Here is a 19811-nt window from a genome sequence, read left to right on the forward strand (position 1 = left end):
GACTTGAAGGTTATGGTATTGGATTTGGCTAGTAAAATAAAGGCAGTGAAAATGTTTATAGTCACTAGTTATATATATATATATATATATATATATATATATATATATATATATATATATAGGCCAGGTATATTTTTCTTAGCCAGATGAGAAGTTATAAATTACAATTAATAAGAAACTGAAAAGGGCAAGGCTTAAATGGGAAAAGCTGATTTTCTGTATGGAGAGAAGGGGGATGGGGATTGGGACTTGCAGATATAAAGTTTTTTTAAGGTCACACAACTGTGCTTTATACATATAATACAAACTAAGGGGTGTAGATTGAAGCGGAAAAAAGATGACGGTATACTGAATGGAATGTAAGAGGGCTACAGAGAAAGATCAGTACTTTGAGTTAGTACTTTGGAAGCAAGCCATTAATGAAAATAGTAATAACCATACAAAATACACATCTGCAAGATGGCTAAACATTTACAATGACTAGAGCAGGTATTGGACCAGAGTAAGCAGATTCTACCAGTAGGGAGATGCAGTAGAAAAGGAGGAACTAAGAGGTGGTTGGAAGGAACTGGAGTAAATTAGCTAGGGAACCAAGGGACTGGGAACAGATACATCAGGAGGTAAAAGTGATGAGAGGAAGGAAAATAAGCATGTGTTTTACTTGTAGGGTACTGATTGTCTCCCCCATCAGGGACTGATAGCAGAATGCTAACAAAGAGAGTGAGTGTGTGTGGGGGAGGAGAATACAAATTGTGCTGTCTGGACATTGTCACATGCCTAGTCACCCTAGAGATCCTTTCCCAGAACAGCCCTATATGAGTTTCTAGTGGAACCAAGAACAAATGCAGTTATCACAAAGGGTAATAAGAAGGACATATAATATTTTGCATGATACTTATAGCACTGGATCAGAGGAGTTTAGAAAGGAATGGGAAAACAAAATACACAAATTATGAAGGAAAATGGAAAGGGATTTGTAGTGTGCCTAGGTTCATAGAGAGAGAGTACCATATGTGATTACTGGGCTAATGACCCCAGGGGACCTTGTTTAAGTCTAGCCATGATTCCCAAGGTGAGAATCAGACTCTGTACCTTGTGTCTGTGAAGTAAACACCTTAACTCCTGTGACAATGTCCAGAAAGTTTAGGATATATGGATAAACATAATTACACATGTATTTTAACTAACAGTGTAGACTTCAAAGGATCTTCTCTCATGTGGGAAATATGTGTTAGATATGCAAAGGGTGGGAGCCAGGGAACTGGGAATATGTATTTTGGGAATATAAGCAGTAGAATGAATTCAAGGACTCCGAATGTTTTAATAGAAATGTTGGGGGAATTAATTGTAATAACCAAAGAGATTCTTTGAGCTGGTATTTGGGGTTAGAAATGCTAAGACATAGTAAGGCCTTATTAAGTTTTTGTACGAAAAAAGAAAATCCGCTGAACTGTACAAATAAAGGGTTCTCCTCCAATACCACAAACTGTTCCACCACTCGATAATTGGTCACACAATTTATTAGTAAAACCACAGCTCCAAACACCACCAGATGAAATACAAACTTCCGTGTAATTACTACATATAAGCCAAAGATTGAGCGTGCTTTTGTCCGTTCCTTATGGACTTCATCAGAATCTAATGGATCATTGGATACATTCCTTAAATACTCAAGCAAGCAGCTAATAATATCCAATTAACCATTAATTAACAATTAAGTAATTTCACAGAATTGATGTAAAAAGCCACTTAAAAGAACTGTTAATACATAGAAACAGTACATAACGTACGTACAATCTAATACACAACACAAAGCTCTACAACAATTAATATTCTCATAGAAAAATATTACCCCAATTACACCTATTGTCATTCATTTTATAAAATCTAATTGTGTTTAGAAAAAACATATTTAAAAGGTATATATAAAATGCAGGAAGTATTGATGTATGTGTATATATTATATACATAAAAAGTGGAGACAACAAACATGTGTCATGTTATTCAAACTTCAATGCCCTATTAAAAAATTGTATGAAAGTGTATGTATTACACACAAAATAATGGTATGTAATTGAATGAATATTATGATAAATAAAATATTTAAAATATTTATAATAAATACTTTAAATATACTAAATATATGTATAAAAGTATGTATAAATATTATAAATATGTATAAATATAAGTATAAATATAAATATGATAATAATAATACTAAAATAAGATCCAACTAATCTTATTAATAACTTAAACATTTTAAGAAATATATAAATATATAAAATATGTATATGTATAGGTGAATAGTAAGCAATTAAATAGTAATATAACTATTGGGTACAAATTCCAAATTAATAAATTAATTGATTTATTATTTCATGATAACCCCCTATTTATTTCCGAAGTTCTGTTTGGGGTTATTAGCTAGAAGCTTAAGTGCTGGCTTGATGGATAAATGATCATTCAGGCCCTTATGGCAGCATGCATCCAGTCTCATCTGCCAAATAAGCTCCCTGTATTCCAAAAAGGTTTCCCAATTCCCCCCCCCTGTCACAAACCTGCACTTCTTCCAATACCCAGAACTTAATATTGGCATTTTTACATTTAATAACATGTCTGAACAGAGCATTATTTTCATTCTTCTTGGTTATATCCCTCATGTGCTCATATATCCTTGATCTTAACTGTCTTTCGGTTTTCCCCACATAGTATGCCCAGCATTCCGTACAGTATGCCAGGTATACTACCCCCTTGGTATAGCAACTGTAATACTTACTGCTCTTGAATTTATAACCTATACTCTTCAGCCATAATTCTTTTCCACCTGTTAGAAAGGGGCATTGTGCACATCTTCCACACTTGAATGTACCTAACTTTGATTGTGCTCCCCTTTCATTGTGTGTACTCTTTTTCATTTCAAACATTTTCTTAAGATTAATATTCTTTCTGTAACAGAATTTCAATGGCTGTTGGAATAATGATGGTTTATTGGTCATTCTTGAAAAAATGTTCCATACTTCATTTATCCCCTTTTTTAACCACCCTATCCCATAGTAATAGGTTAATGTCAACCGAGGTATAGTATTCTCGGAAATGTTCGCCGTATGATTTATGGCGAACCCATTCCCATTAGTGCCCATCATTTGTGTATTTTCCAAAAGTGGGCAATATTTCAAATTCCGTTGTTTCATTACCTCCTTCTTAACTTTTTTAATTAAATTAGTGGGATACCCTCTTTCACTGAATAAGTTTTGAATTACTTCCATCTCTTCCATAAATTCAACCCTGTCACTTGTCATCCTAGAGGCCCTAATCATTTGCCCCTTCACCACATTTCTTTTCAAAAACATTGGATGATCACTCTCAAAATGAACGTATGAGTTAGAAAAACAACTTTTCCTGTACATTCTGGATTTGTATTTCCTATCAATTTTATTATTTGTAATGGTAACATCTAAATAATTTACCTGGTCAGATGCAAGTTCAAAAGTAAACTGAAGAAATGACATGGTGTTATTGATATATTGAATAAATTCATCTATCTGTTCGGCTGTGCCATCCCAAACAATAAAAATGTCGTCTAGGAAACGAAAATAATTAATAATGTGCTTTTTGTACATTGAACCAAACACATAGTTTAATTCCCAGAACAACATTATAATGTTAGCGTATATGGGTGCACATGCCGAACCCATTGCCACCCCGTCCATTTGGTGATAAATGTTGCCTTGAAAATAAATGAAATCGTTTTTCAGTACTAATTCCATGCTCTCAAGGATTAATCTAAAATCGTTACTATCCAGAAACTTAAAATCAATCAACATCTGTTCGAACCATCTTAAGCCAATGTCGTGAGGTATGACGGAAAAGAGGTCTTTAACATCAATGGTTATGAATAAATAATTATCTTGATATGGGATTCCGTTAAATTTACCTAAAAAGTCCCAGGAATCTATTAAAATGTGGGGTATTCCTTATTAAATAATTTCAGCTTGGTGTCCACCAAAATCGCTAACGGTTGAGTCTTTGAACCCTGAGATGTAACAATGGTTCTCAAAGGGGGATTTTCTACTTGTTTATGTATCTTTGGAATCCCGAATATCTCAGGAACAATTGGTTTTGGGACCCTCAAATAGTTATATAATTCCAGGTCAACCAAACCTTGTAACAAATTATCTTCAAGAATAAAATCTATTTTCCGGTAGCGTATATACACCTCATTCCTGGATATTATACAATATCTTCCTTCGTTGTTCAGGATCTCTAACATTTTCTTAGTATAATCCCAGTGGTCCATAAGGACTACCCCTCCCCCCTTGTCAGGTTTCATAATCCTTATTTTCTCATTACCTTGAAGTTTTTTAAGGACATCCATTTCTTCTATTGAAAAATTACTGTAGTCGTATAATCCCCTCTGGGGGCTGAAACCTTGTCTCACCATATTTAAAATAGTTGTTTCAAAATTCAAAATGTCATACTGAAGGGGGGGATTGAAAGTGCTTGTCCTCTTTAATTTGTAATTTCTACTCGTATTAGTATCCTGGAACATAAGCCCCAAATTTAACTTCCTGGTGAATAATTTGATGTCTAACAGAACCTCCTCAATCTTGGGCTTTCTCATAGGTACAAAAGACAACAAGATTCAAATGGGAAAGAAGCATATGTATTACTTTAATATAAAGTATGTCAGTATGAAACTAGCGCATTCCTACTACTCAAATGGTATATTATATTTGACATATATTTAGTCAACAAGAATATTTCTTTTATTCAGTTGCTTCAGAATGAGCAACACTGCAGTAATGCATTTTGGGACTCTGCAGTATATGTGAGGCCAATGGAACTCTCTGGAATTGTCTATATGTAAAGTGAGCAACAGTCATGTAAAGTGATCAACAACTTGTTAATGTGTGCAGGTTGGTGTCTGCAGTACCAGTTTGTAAGTTTTAAGCTTGCAGTATGAAGATTTTGAGGTATTATGATGTCTTTTTAGTTATTTGCACTATAGGTTTATTCAGGCAAATAAATGTTATCTGCATCCTAGAAAGAAAAACTGCCACATATGCATATGTGTGTGTGTGTGCACATGCAAGTGTTTGTTTTGTATATGTGTGTCTGTGTATGTGTGCATGTAAATGTATACATATGTGTGAGTACATCTGTATGCATGCAAATGTGTATGTATGCACTTGTGTGTCGTGTGTGTGTGTGTGTGTGTGTGTGTGTGTGTGTGTGTGTGTGTGTGTGTGTGTGTGTGTATGTATGTAAAGGGGAGTGTAAATGTGTGCAAATATGTAAAAACAATAGTGGAACTTGTAGCTATATCATCCAGCTACTATCTAAACTGCTTGTCCCACTGATTGTCATAGGTGGTAACAAGCTGACTAGGGTCAGCCCAGACTTTTCTTATCACTAGCAACAGTTCCCAGTTTACTTTCTAGAATCCCAAGATATTTTCAGGCAAGTTGACAGCTATAACTTTCCAGCATCTCCTGAATCTGCCCCAGGGCCTATTGTCAGTGGGCCATTTTTTTAACACCAGCTAATTTGTAGATTAGTCACTTAAGGACAGAAGTGTCAGTCCTCATATCCCCAAAATGGACAGTCCTCGAACCTCAGCTGCACTTAGAAAGCCATCCACAAAATTGTGAAATGAGCGGATACAAGATACATTGTTGGAGATCCTGTGTTTACTTTGAATGGATATGACTTAACACCACGGATGTAGACACAAATTTCACTCAGCAAATAAAAATGTTTGCACCACAAATATTGTGGCCATGTCATGATATGCAGTTAATATGGGAGGGTTGTATTCCTGTAGTCAAACAGGAAGTAAAGATATCACAGAAGTTATGACACATACAGTATGAAAAATTCGTACACATATTTAAGAGCAGGTCATTGTGTTGTCTGTGTGAATACATACTTGTGTGTGTGTGTGTGTGTGTGTATGTATGATGGGGGAGCAACAGTAGAGATTTTGTAAGGAATGAGTGAAAAAGGATTTATCTTTATGGAGTGTCACATATTATAATCCCTCATTAGCAGCAGGATCCAATGATTAAATTCTGGCACTTATTTTTATTTACATCAATCAGTGACATTTCAAAATAAAATTTAGAAAGTTTTTAAATTTGATGCATTTTAAAGTATGTTTCTCATCACAATTATTTATTACTAAGGGAATTGACATGACTCTATGAAAGCTTCCCTGAATTTCAGTCAGCCTTGTAGCCCTAGCCTTAATCCCTGTGGTAAGCCACAATAATGTGTTATGATGTCACACTTTGCAACCAGGAAGCTAAATGCAATGTCACTGTACTGTATGACTTTAGGTAGGGGGATAGCAGTGCACTTAGGTACTCTACTAAATAACAAACATCCTGTTTTCAAGTAAGAAGCCCTCTGTAATAATTAAAGGAAAAAATTCAGAATGATGGCATGCCACTGAGCAGCTGCAAATGCAGCATATTCAGGCAACACCCCGGTACCAGGATCATTCAGAGGAGTGCTGTCAACATGGTAATTAAACATAGAGGATGGCTCACCTACACAGCAAACAATTGCCCTGTTATTGAAAGTGGATTGGCAGTGCCTGTGGACAATGAGTATTCTAGTAAACAGTGTGGGAACTAAGAGCAGTGCCCTGGGTGAAGGGTGTATATGAGAATGGAGGGGATTCTAGGCAGTAAGCACTACATCATGTAATCATGGGGAGGGGGCAAAGGTACACTGGACATAAGTATTAGTATATGTTACGTGGACGGTACATGACCCTTGTTCACCACTGTACAACCACAGCCTCACTGCTCATTCCATCCTGCAAGGCTGACTGCATTGAGTAGCTGATGGCCCTACTGCAACATCACTGATACATTACAGCTTATATATTGTATATGCAGGTCAGGCTACCCATGACCCTACTGCGACATCACTGATACATTACAGCTTGTATACTGCATACGCAGGTCATGCTACCCATGACCCTACTGTGACATCACTGATACATTACGGCTTATATATTGCATATGCAGGTCATGCTACCCATGACCTCTGTGGTGCATGTGGACTGCACAGCTTGAATTATATGATATTTCTGGATACCATCCCATGGCTCAGTGCTGTACTTTGTTAAAGATCATATTAGTGTTTTTTACTAACTCTTTAACTAAGAACATTTGATACTAGTGTGCTAACATTCTAATGAATCCATGGCTGAAAGTATACTGTACCACAAGGTACAGCCAAGTCCCTTACTGCCTCCAGGGGGCAATTAACTTGTATGTTAACATAATCTATGATTACAGCTTAGCGCTGTTATGATTTCAGCTACATTCTGTTTTTTTTTCTGTTTTTGCAATCAAGAAAAGTATTTATCATATTTTTCTTATTTTTGATGGAAACAGTTCATTGTGGATTTATATTAAAAACATAGAACCCCCCAGAAATGATTAAGGCAAATAAACTCATTTCTTTGTCTCTATTTCATCATGATGTAGCTAAGTAACAGGGAGCAGCGCTGTGTCTTAAATAGTTCTCTACCTCTGGGATGAGGAAGCTCACCGCTGGTGTTAATGATATTTTTGAAAAAAATGCAAATAAAACAGATTCCATATGAAGGAAGCAGTACCACTCTACACAAATTTAGCAGAGATGCCAGAAATTGTAGTCATTTTAGGAGGTGTTGCAAAGTATCTGAAACCTTGACAACTTTTAAAAATCTGTGATCAGACTTCAAAAGTTTATTAGAAATACTTAAAGTGATGATTTTGCAAGGCTGCACAATTTCTAAGTCTTGCCCAACAAATGACTTTCAAACTAAAAAAGGTAAAAAGGACTCACAGATAAGCCATTCAGTAAAACTGCAAGAAAGACCCAGCCATGCTAGACGTTTCACTGTCTAATAACAGATATACGCAAATAAGCCTTTAAGGACATAGCAGTGTTTCCACTATGACGTTTGAATAGCCATTACTTTTTAGTTTTCGTTTTATGTCTTTGCGGGTGCATTCAGACAATAAAAGCAACACACACTATCAAAAGACAAGCCAAATGTGGATTGTTGGGCTATACTTTAAATAGAGTGTAAAATCAAGCCAGATGTCTGTAAACATTAGGAGTGCCTACAAAGTACCCCAAACAGCATCCAAGCCAATGGTAAAAAGGTCACACAGACAAATCTTAAGGGGCTGTTTGCTTATATCCCATGTGCATCCACTACAGTAGGTTTAACGTATTACATAGTGAAGACTCCACTGGCTGGATCTTATTTGCAGGTTTGCTGTTTAGCAAATTACTTCTACTGTTAGGCACTGCTTAGAAAATGTGTTATTTTATGCTCTGCACCACTAGATGTCGCCAAAGCAGAGTATAAGGCATTAACGAAAACTAGTCTGACAGTTTTACTAAACAGAAAGCTACCTTTCAGATATTATTGCATCCATGTACTGAGCAGCAAGAAACACATTATTTTACCTACATCACATGACATAATACTGTATCCAAAAGTATTCTATCATCTGTATAAGCAGCTGCAGATTTTTTTTGAAAATATCACTGTTATGTGTTTGCAGTACAAGCCTTTCCTAGAAAGGAGAGCTCTAATTTGTAAAAACACTCACAAACAAAAAAAGATATGTGCATACAAAGCAAGTACCACAAAAAAGTGCAGTATGACACCCTGCAATGTAACAATATAATGTACATCAGCAAGAAGGAACAACATATTAATACAAGATGACAATATCAAGTGACGTAATTAACTAATAAACAACAGTATATGTGACATTGAGTGGCATATTGACTCAGGAGGCATGCCTTCAGGTAAATATGTTACTGGACAGTTATCTTCAAAAATAGTTGTGACCCCTTCAGGCAGGTGTAACTGTGAGAAAACAATCAAGACACTGCAGAATTAGAAAAAAAAAGTTATATGTCCCATTTGTGTGGTAAAATTTAAAATGTTGACTGTCATTCAGATTAAGTACAAGAGTGATATTTTATTGTATTTTTTTTGTTTGTTTATGTGTGTTTGTATATGTGTTTGAATGTATCTCCACATTTACTCACAATTTGCTGAACTTTAGTAAATGTCAGTGCGGTTCCGTAAACAATCTCATACATTAAACCATAATGCTGCTTAAAATGTGTAAAAGATAATATGCCATATGTTTTTAGAACATACTTTCTCATCAGGTGCTGTGGTTAATCACCTATGCCAACACCATGTTAATAATCTCCAACAGAGAAGTGCTCCCACACTCTTGTCATCAAGGTAATTACAATGGCAACTTAATTAGGCATAAAAATACCCACAATGTTAAGAAAGTCTGCATAAAAACTTCCAATAATAGTAACTAATGCAAAAAAGTATGAGCTTTTTGTGGGTCACCACAAAATTAATTCAGTAGCTGAAAATACGAACTATAAATGTTTTGTGCAAAATTATACACATTTCATCTGCAGTTATGTCACAAAAAGTGAAAAAACTCACTAATTTTGGGGCAAGGTAGAGAATCAGTCCTGGATAGGGCAGCATCACAAAATACACACACACACACACACACACACACACACACACACACACACACACACACACACACACACACACAGACACACTTGATACACAGTTCATTGATTTGTACTATTGATTCATTTTACTGGAGTTCATTAAATTGACTAGTGTATAGCACTGCTGTATAGCCATCTAATTGAATGGCAACGGATAACTGTATGCCATTCCCCCACAAAAGAAAGTGACACAGCATTGTATGCTTGCCCAGATCAAAAGACTGGAGTAAGGGATATAGTCCCTTTTCCCATTACTGTGTGATCTTGGGAGTTAGTATATTTAAAGTTGTAGGGGTGTGGGGTGTGAGGGGAGGCTAGCATCCTGCAAAAATACATTTAATATGTTTTTCTTCTACAATCAATATGTTTGATGGCTCCAGGTAATTTTGATGGATGTGTCATCCAAAATATTGAATCTCAGTGCAATATGTACCAAAGAGTATGTGTGTGTGCATACCTGTGTTTGGATGTGCATCTGGACTATTTCTGAAGGAAGCAAATGACTAAAGGGAAGCTTACTTCATAACATTTTTTTCTTTTACTATTTATTTTTAGTATTAGGTTCTATCATTTGTTATTAGCTCTCCTAGAGGTGTTTTCCAAGCTTAGTCTTTCATACAGAACCATATCAGACATTGCCTTATACACCAGGCAGATGTCACTTCTAAGTAACATGTAAGAATTAGAATTTAATGATAATTCCTGGAACCTTTCTGAATAATTTATGTTTTCCAACCCTAAGATTAAGGATTATACTTTTTCAATGTCTTTCAGGTGGCTTATTTAAAGGCTAGTAATTTGGCATCATATTCAACAAAGGATTAGATTTGTGAGATATAAAGTATTACAATGATCTCCCTTGAGTGCCTAAACATGCCCTTTACAATTAGATGAGCTACAGAATATGCTTTTCTGACTCAGGCAAGCAAGCAGTTGTCAGAATTTAAATTTATGTCTATCATTGTTCCTAGATCTTTAATGATGACATTGTTTTTATGATTTTGTGCTTGTTTGACAAGTCTTTTGATGCCTCCTTTACTGACATTAAAGGTGAGGCAATTCCTACTGCACCAGGTGAGTATCTTATGTAGACCGTCATCTTTTGCTAAAGTAATTGCACTGCCTGTTTTGTAATCATCAGTATACTTTGTCGTACAGAGACCATTTCCCACTTTTTCATCTAAGAAGAATAGTATGAAAAGAAATGACCCCAAGGAAGGCCAAAACTCCTTTCCATTTTCTAATTCAGCAGTGAGGTACTAGTTGAGGAACCTAATCTTTGAAGTGGCAGAGAAAAACACCTTCTTGGTAGGCAGTAAGGTATCAAAGTATTGTCTAGGATCTGTGATGAGCCAAAGAGATCACATAAGAGCCATCTGTAACATACCTCTCAAATGTACACATTTTTGCAGAATGCCCAGATTTCTCCCTCTCAATTTTGGTCTGTTTCTCATAAAATTGTGGTTTTCTGGCAAATTGTTGGTGCAACTTTGAGGGTTGAAGTCAGAAAATAATGACAGACATTTGGGTTTCAGACTTCACGCCCTTCAGAAAAATCATGCTACTGTAAAACCTGTTATTCTATCGACTTTCTAAGTTTGTAAGAGCAATATTTAAAAAAGTGTCCTTATTTTTGAGTCTTTGTTCCCTCATTATTTACGGCCTTGTCCAGATTTTTTGCTCTAAGAGGTTGAGAGGTATGACTTCTAGATGCTTAGAAAGTATTACAGTCAATTCACCTGATTGCTGCATGGTCTAGCATTGAGATAGACAGGTTGTAAAAACAGCATGTCTGAGCTCATTGCCAGGAATACATTAATGTAGTCCTTTAGGAAGGTAAGGGGCCATGTAATGTACACATTAAGGTATTCCATTAGGAAGGTAATGGGTTACTGTTAGGTACACATTGAGGCATTTCTTCAGGAAGGTAAGGGGTTGTGTCAGGCACACATTAAGACATTCTTTCTGGAAGGTAAGGGAGTTATTTCAGGTACACATTGACGTATTCTTTCAGAAAGGTAAGGGGCTATGTTAGGTACACTATAATGTATTCTTCCTGGAAGGTAAGAGGCAATGTCAAGTATCCATTAAGATATTCCTTCAGAAAGTTAAGGAGAGTTGTGTCAGGTACACATTAAGGTATTTCTTTAGGAAGATAATGGGCTATGTCAGGTACCCATTAAGATATTACTTCAAGTAGGTAAGGGAGTTATGTCAGATATCCATTAAGGTACTTCTTTAGGAAAGCAAGAGGGCTGTGTCAGGTATCCATTAAGGTATTCCTTCAGGAAAGTAAGGGTGGACAATGTCAGGCACACATTAATGTATTTTGTCAGGAAGGTAAGGGTTATATCAAATACATATTAAAGTATTCCTTCGTGAAAGTAAATAATTATGCTAGGTACACATTGAGGTATTCCTTCAGGATGGTAAGGAACTATGTCAGGTAGACATTCAGATATTCCTTCAGGAAGGTAAGAGGCTATTTCAGGTGCAAATTAAGGTATTCCTTCAGGGAGGTGAGGAGCTATGTCAGGTACACATTGCGCATTAAGAAACTCCTTCAGGAAGGTAAGGGGGCTATGTCAGGTAGATATTAAGGTATTCCTTCAGGGAGGTGATGAGCTATGTCAGGTACACATTGCGCATTAAGATACTCCTTCAGGAAGGTAAGGGAGCTATGTCAGGTAGATATTAAGGTGTTCCTTCAGGAATGTAAGGGGCTATGTCAGCTGCATATTCAGCTATTTCTTCAGAATGGTAAAAGGTTATGTCAGGTACACATTAAGATATTCCTACTCGAAGGTAAGGGGTTATGTCAGGTATCCATTAAAGTATTCCTTTAGGAAGGCAAGGAGCTTTGTCAGGTATAAATTAAGGTATTCCTTTAGGAAGGTAAGGAGGGTTATGTCAGCGCCACATTACAGTACTTCTTCAGGAAGGTAAGGGGGTATACAAAGAATTTCTTCAGAAAACTGACGGGCTATGTCAGGTAAACATTGAGGTATCCCTTCATGAAGGTAAGGGGTTATGTCAGCTGCACATTAAGGTATTACTTCAGGAAGACAAGGTGCCGTGTGAGGTATTCATTATGGTATTTCTTCAGAAAGGTAAGGGGCTTTGTCACATAAACATTGAAGTATTTCTTCAGGATTGTGAGGGGCTATGTCAAGTGCACATTCAGGTATTTCTTTAGAATAGTAAATGGCTATGTCATGTACATATGAAAGTATTCCTTCAGGAAAGTAAAGGGCTATGTGGCACTGGACTGGGACTTTATAACCCTAGAGGTTTTGCTGATAGACAGATCATAAACAGGTAACTCCAAAGAAGAGAGGTTTCATTGTTTTTATCTTTCTCATGTATACAAGCACCTTGGTCCTCTGAATCTCCTTTACATGACACAGAAGGTCAGGAAGAACCTCTCCTAAACCCATCTCTAGAATGGCGGGCCCACACTCAGAGGAAGGAGTGCACAGAAAGAGATTTAGAAATGTAGTGTATTGGTATGATAATAACAAATCATAAAAGTACACAGAAGTCTCAGAAGTTGACAAGAATCAGTGCTTATTTTCCTCATTAATTTGGTCTCTTGTTAAGTGCCTCCACATCAGACGGTTTCTGTAATTTATACTGCCCCACCACTGTATTATGTGCAGCATCCCCTCATGTTTAATGCATGCTTGCTCAAATCACTACTGCTATTTTCATCTTAGGAAATCTGCTACAAAGCCATTCTAAGAATCCACTACTTCATCTGTGAAGAAATGCTTCTTTATATCTGTCCTGACATCCTTATTCTATTCATCCTAATAGCTTTTCTACAAACTTTTTTGGCAGATTTGCTTCTGATTGTTTTACACTATGAGGTATTTGAAAGTGTCTATCAAATTATGTTGTCACCTTCCTTGTCTCTAGAGGATGTAGGTTGTGGAAAGTGTCAAATATGGGAAAGTTGGGATGCATTCACCATTTATAAAATTAATGACTGTATTCACAAAGAAAAAAAAATGCAGAAATATGTACTTACCTCAGTCCTGGCAAGTTATTTGCCACATTTCTCCTGAGACTGCCTATCTTTCTTACCATTAAGTGTATACAACTATACATAACATCTTGTTAATAGTTCACTAAACAACTCTTACCATAGCACTCTGTAGAGGACGTTGATAGCCTGTTGGTCGGTAATGCATTCTTTCTGCCCACTCTGTATGGACATCACCAAGAAAAAGTTCTTCCACAACTCTGCCTTGCTGGTGGTAATGCTTTTCTACTCGAACTAAGCTAAGTTCATGCATAACAAGGCCAAGTGCCCTTGAGCAGTCCCTGCCAGTCTTGGAGCTGAGCAGTTCATAGACTGTGCCTGGAACCCATGACTGCCAATGAGATGTAAAACCCTTACAGATTTGATTAATATGCATTACTGTAGTGTTCATAGCTGCCTCACTGTGAAAAACAATTCCAACTTTGTGGAGATGATAGTCCGCCTCTGTTGCACCACGGGTAATCCAAGATGCTTGCCGCAGTCGGATCTTTCCTTTAATAACAATTGAATACAATGGCTGTCTGCAGCGATTGTCTGTGTAATAAAACTGGTATGCCTTAAACAAACGGTTGGAATAAAAAATGTATGATCTTGTCAGAAACTCTGGCCCTGGACGTATCTCACAGCTAATATGAAGATAAAAATACAAAAAATATGATTTTATTCAAAACTTCCAGTTCAAAATATACAGTTAGCTCAATTTCAGAAGTCAAAAGCATATGGGCACTAGGAAATGGTCAAACTCAATCTGAGATAATTTAAATTGTTTTCTATACTATTTTTTATGGAATAGTAAAAGAATGTAAAAAAGGTTCAAAAGATCATGCTTCACTGAAATGAATTATCTCTTTTCAAGATGGAAACAGAATTCAGGATGTGAATCTTTTTTATTTAAATACGTTTTGAAGATTATACTCTTCCACCAGTAATCATACTAAATAACTCCGAGACTGACATGTATTAGAAGGAAACTGTAATTTTTTTTTTCAGAGAACAGTCTCCAAATTTACAGGTTGCTAGTATTAAAACAACCTACAAGGGCACAGTTTAAAGCTGTAGATTACTAAAACATGATGGAGGTACAGGTTTATTAATTCTTGCTTCCCTAACCTCTGGAATAAATTCCCTGCATAACTCATTCCCTCCAGTGCAGCTCTTTTGATTATGTACCTTTAACTCCTAGTGGGTGTGGCTTTAGCCTTTAAAAAATAAAGTTATCACCTTACACTTCTAACAAATACTCATTGACATAGGTCAAATATCAATACAATTGTGTTTGCTGTCATGTTTGCTTCAAGATAAAATATTCTGATACCTTGTATAGGGCATGGTTTTGGCATTATTAATGCAAATATGAACAAGCAATATGTGACACCTAGAGGAGCAGTAGGAGGTAACTGCAGATACACCTGGAGACGTCACTCGGATGAAAGGAGCAGTAGGAGGTAGCTGCAGATACACCTGGAGACGTCACTCGGATGTAATGCAGTGCAGCTCACTACCTTCCTTTAAAGATAACCTATATAAAGGGAGGGGTTTTCACAAATTTACTCCAGGATTGACTGGTATGGCTCCTCCCCATGGGGAAAGAACATGCGGCCTGAGTGAGGGTACTGACAAGGCATGAGCGTTCATAAGACTCAACGGCCTTGGAATATCTATGAATCTGTCTATGAATAAACACAGTTCTCTGAAGTGCATTATTCCCATAGTCAGAAGAGCTAACCTTACTGGGAAAAAGAGAAACTGCATCCAAAATTTAAATAAAATAAATAAATAATCAGATAAAGGTAGTGTGGCTAAACCCAGAGGCCTTGATCTAGATCTTTAGAACATGAAAGGGAAGTTTAATCTTATATTGGTCCCCAATTAGTGGACCTCTTATTACTGTAACCACTTTTCGTCTTATTACTGTTACCACTTTTTAGTGTAGGTGTGGCTGAGATCTGTAACATTATGTTGCATTACAAATATAAACAGTACAGCACAGCAGCAATATTCCAAACAAAGCAGTCAATTTCAAGCAATGATCGACCCATCCGACAGATGTCACTTAGAACACATATCACTATACTGCTTTTTTGCTACTGCGTGTTTCACTGCCTTCATTTTCAGAAATCAGTTACAACATTTATCACTACACAACACTTTGGTAATTGCCATGTTATTCACTGCTTTTGATCTGTTTCAGTTTGTTCAGTAACATACACTACTATATGTAAAGTGACTCTGAGTTGTTGTGACATGTAAGCTGTATTAATGAAATTATTAAAAAATACAAGTTTCACATCTTCATGGTTTGTTATGGGACATAAGTAAGTACAAACATTGTACAAAGGCCCGCTTGGCCTGACTGCGTACATCTGTTGTTATACTAGTTTGTAATGATTGCTCTGTTTGGAACTGTTATGCATGTGGTGTACAAACTGTCTGAATTTGTTCAGGTTACAAGTTTATCAACTTAAAATGTACTATCCTACTCCAAAAAATAAACACAATAAAATCTTCATGCATATGTTTGCTGTCATAAAATATTTTGTCATAACTGCATAAATGCTACCTTGTACAACAAATCCTGTGGAAACACATTAACTTCATGAAGCAAGAATGTCATTCAATCAGAATCTTCTTTTACCCAAATCAGTGTGACTCAACATGGCTCATATTTGAATGCTAACGATTACCTTCTTACACTTAATATATATATCTGTGCAATGGGCTGGTGAAAACTAGAGGAAAAGACAGGGGAATGAGTGTGTGTGCATGACATATACTGAACAAAGAAGATTAGAACTGGGTCTCTGATCATAGCCAGCTTAAGTATGTGTTCAAGACATGGATGCCAAGAAATTCGCCTTGAGAATGTTCTGTGTGGAACAGTAAGTATAGGCTACGGCTGACTGGCGAGTCAGCAGAGCATTCTGGGGTTTTCCCTTGTGCCAGGTCTACATGTTAAAATGCTGCTAATGTCCAAGAGATTATTCATTCCATCTTCCCATTGTACAGGAATGTACTGCATCAGAAAACAGCTGTACACTACCCATTACAGTGACAGACAGCTTCATGGACGCATGGCATAACCCGCTGTGACAGGTAAGTGTCAGTGTTCCACTACTGTATCACAAAACAGCTGTGCACTACCCATTACAGTGATAGATAGCATCATACAGACATGGCATAACCTGCTGTGACAGGTAAGTGACAGTGTTCCACTACTGTATCACAAAACAGCTGTGCACTACCCATTACAGTGATAGATAGCATCATACAGACATGACATAACCTGCTGTGACAGGTAAGTGACAGTGTTCCACTACTGTATCACAAAACAGCTGTGTGCTACCCATTACAGTGATAGATAGCATCATACAGACATGGCATAACCTGCTGTGACAGGTAAGTGGCAGTGTTCCACTACTGTATCACAAAACAGCTGTGTGCTACCCATTACAGTGATAGATAGCATCATACAGACATGGCATAACCTGCTGTGACAGGTAAGTGACAGTGTTCCACTACTGTATCACAAAACAGCTGTGTGCTACCCATTACAGTGATAGATAGCATCATACAGACATGGCATAACCTGCTGTGACAGGTAAGTGACAGTGTTCCACTACTGTATCACAAAACAGCTGTGCACTACCCATTACAGTGATAGATAGCATCATACAGACATGGCATAACCTGCTGTGACAGGTAAGTGGCAGTGTTCCACTACTGTATCACAAAACAGCTGTGCACTACCCATTACAGTGATAGATAGCATCATACAGACATGGCATAACCTGCTGTGACAGGTAAGTGGCAGTGTTCCACTACTGTATCACAAAACAGCTGTGTACTACCCATTACAGTAATAGATAGCTTCATACAGATGTGGCACAACTCGCTGTGGCAGGTAAGTGACAGTGTTCTAGTACTGTATCACAAAACAGCTGTGCACTACCCATTACAGTGATAGATAGCATCATACAGACATGGCATAACCTGCTGTGACAGGTAAGTGGCAGTGTTCCACTACTGTATCACAAAACAGCTGTGCACTACCCATTACAGTGAAAGATAGCATCATACAGACATGGCATAACCTGCTGTGACAGGTAAGTGTCAGTGTTCCACTACTGTATCACAAAACAGCTGTGTGCTACCCATTACTGTGACAGATAGCATCATACAGACATGGCATAACCTGCTGTGACAGGTAAGTGACAGTGTTCCACTACTGTATCACAAAACAGCTGTGCACTACCCATTACAGTGATAGATAGCATCATACAGACATGGCATAACTCGCTGTGACAGGTAAGTGGCAGTGTTCCACTACTGTATCACAAAACAGCTGTGCACTACCCATTACAGTAATAGATAGCTTCATACAGACGTGGCACAACTCACTGTGACAGGTAAGTGGCAGTGTTCTAGTACTGTATCACAAAACAGCTGTGCACTACCCATTACAGTGATAGATAGCATCACACAGACATGACATAACCTGCTGTGACAGGTAAGTGGCAGTGTTCCACTACTGTATTACAAAACAACTGTGTGCTACCCATTACTGTGATAGATACCTTCATACAGACATGGCATAACCTGCTGTGAAAAGTAAGTGACAGTCTTCCAATACTGTATCACAAAACAGCTGTGCACTGCCCATTAAAGTGATAGATACCTTCATGCAGACATGGCATAACCTTTTGTGACAGGTAAGTGGCAGTGTCCCACATTACTTATTCACAAGCAGGTTACATCACATGACCCCTACATATCACTGCAGCCATTAGTGATACGCACCTAACATGTTGATGAGGGTTCATTAGTGCAACACATTAATGACATGGGTCTTAGCTTAAGCTGAAGGGGGTAATGAGTCTGACAGTATTGCAGACTCATCATATATCTGCAGTTTGTTTTCTCATACTGCAGCTGTGTACACAATGTTTGGATTCTGAGAGTTTCCTGTGAAATATTTTCTGTAGCACTGTGCTATGTGTTCCTGTTTCTGTAGCTTGTCTCACTGTGTTCTTTTTTTGGGTTAACAGGGTTTCATGCCCTACTGAATATATTGTTATGCATTGTGCTTTGGAGTACCTAGTCTATTTGTAGAGGGATGTTTTTGTACTACTGTTTGTGCTGGACAGGGTTTATGAATATTGCCCCATGTGTGTTGCTGGGAGTGTAACTCTGGTGCCCTGTATGACTAAGTAAGTCACTTAACAGGTTAGTACTCCAGGGGCACCCCTACAAATGGGCATTTGTGTCAAATGACCTTATCTGCTTGACAAATAGAGTCTAACCTGAATGGCAACAAGCTGTACAACTACAGATTTTACATAGTAATAAATACATTTCCAATGTGGCAATCTATGCAGCTAATAGAAAAGGCAATACATAGTTTCTTTTCATCCTTCCTCCCCATTGACAATGGAAAGAGGAAAATTATCTAGATGGCTAAATAGAAGGTGTACTCCCCCTTCACAATGAAGGTCATGGTGTAAGCTATACTGTAAAACAGTTTGGGAAACTGATGATGATTTTAAGGTTCTTGTTTTAGTGTTCAGTTTTACAACACAATAAACACTTAACTGCGGATGACCAGATGAGTGCAAACAAGTTAAGAAGAGCTGAGTACGGTAATGCAGATAGTATAATTACATCCTGATGTGAGGACACATAAGGGCACTTTACTTCACCAAGTTCAATTAATTAAATAACTATGTAATAAGGCACTTACTTATCTGTACCTGTAATCACTGCACTTGGTGGCATTAAACAGGTGAAAGCAAACTGCACTGGAAAGGTGAAGGTGGGGGGGGGGGTAAATAAGGAGATGATGCCATTCGAAAATAAATGAATGGATAAAAACTCTATGCTACTTAAAGCTGGCTCAGTGGTGTGAAAGTAGGTGACCTGGGGTCAGATACCAACTCATGTGCCTGAGAGTTAGCTAAGGGAAAGTTGAATATGCCCCTCCCCACCCTTGGTAAGTGTTACTCCCCTTCATCATTCCTCACCCTCTCAGTAAGCCTGGAGGACCCTGTTAAACACAGAGCTTTGTAGGAAGCACTCACGTGGTCACATGGCTAAAAAGGCAGGCAGGCACATACCACGTACAAGTGGGACTGAGCCTGCTGTTGTATCCTAAAGTATACAAAACATAAGGCATGAAAGGAAGATGGCACCTTGGACT

At 37.5% G+C, this 19811-nt stretch overlaps 1 protein-coding gene across 1 annotated transcript in view; it reads right to left on the minus strand.

Annotated features, from left to right (window-relative positions):
• Positions 1-19811, minus strand: part of APCDD1L (APC down-regulated 1 like) — a 166342-nt gene that overhangs the window by 28856 nt on the left and 117675 nt on the right. Inside the window, exon 3 of the mRNA XM_044090074.1 lies at positions 13719-14244. Coding sequence (XP_043946009.1) covers positions 13719-14244 — 526 coding nt within the window. The remainder of the gene's footprint in view (positions 1-13718; positions 14245-19811) is intronic.

The sequence above is a fragment of the Protopterus annectens genome, chromosome 12.part0, assembly GCF_019279795.1.
Source record: "Protopterus annectens isolate FY-2018-M chromosome 12.part0, PAN1.0, whole genome shotgun sequence".
Lineage (NCBI taxonomy): Eukaryota > Metazoa > Chordata > Ceratodontiformes > Protopteridae > Protopterus > Protopterus annectens.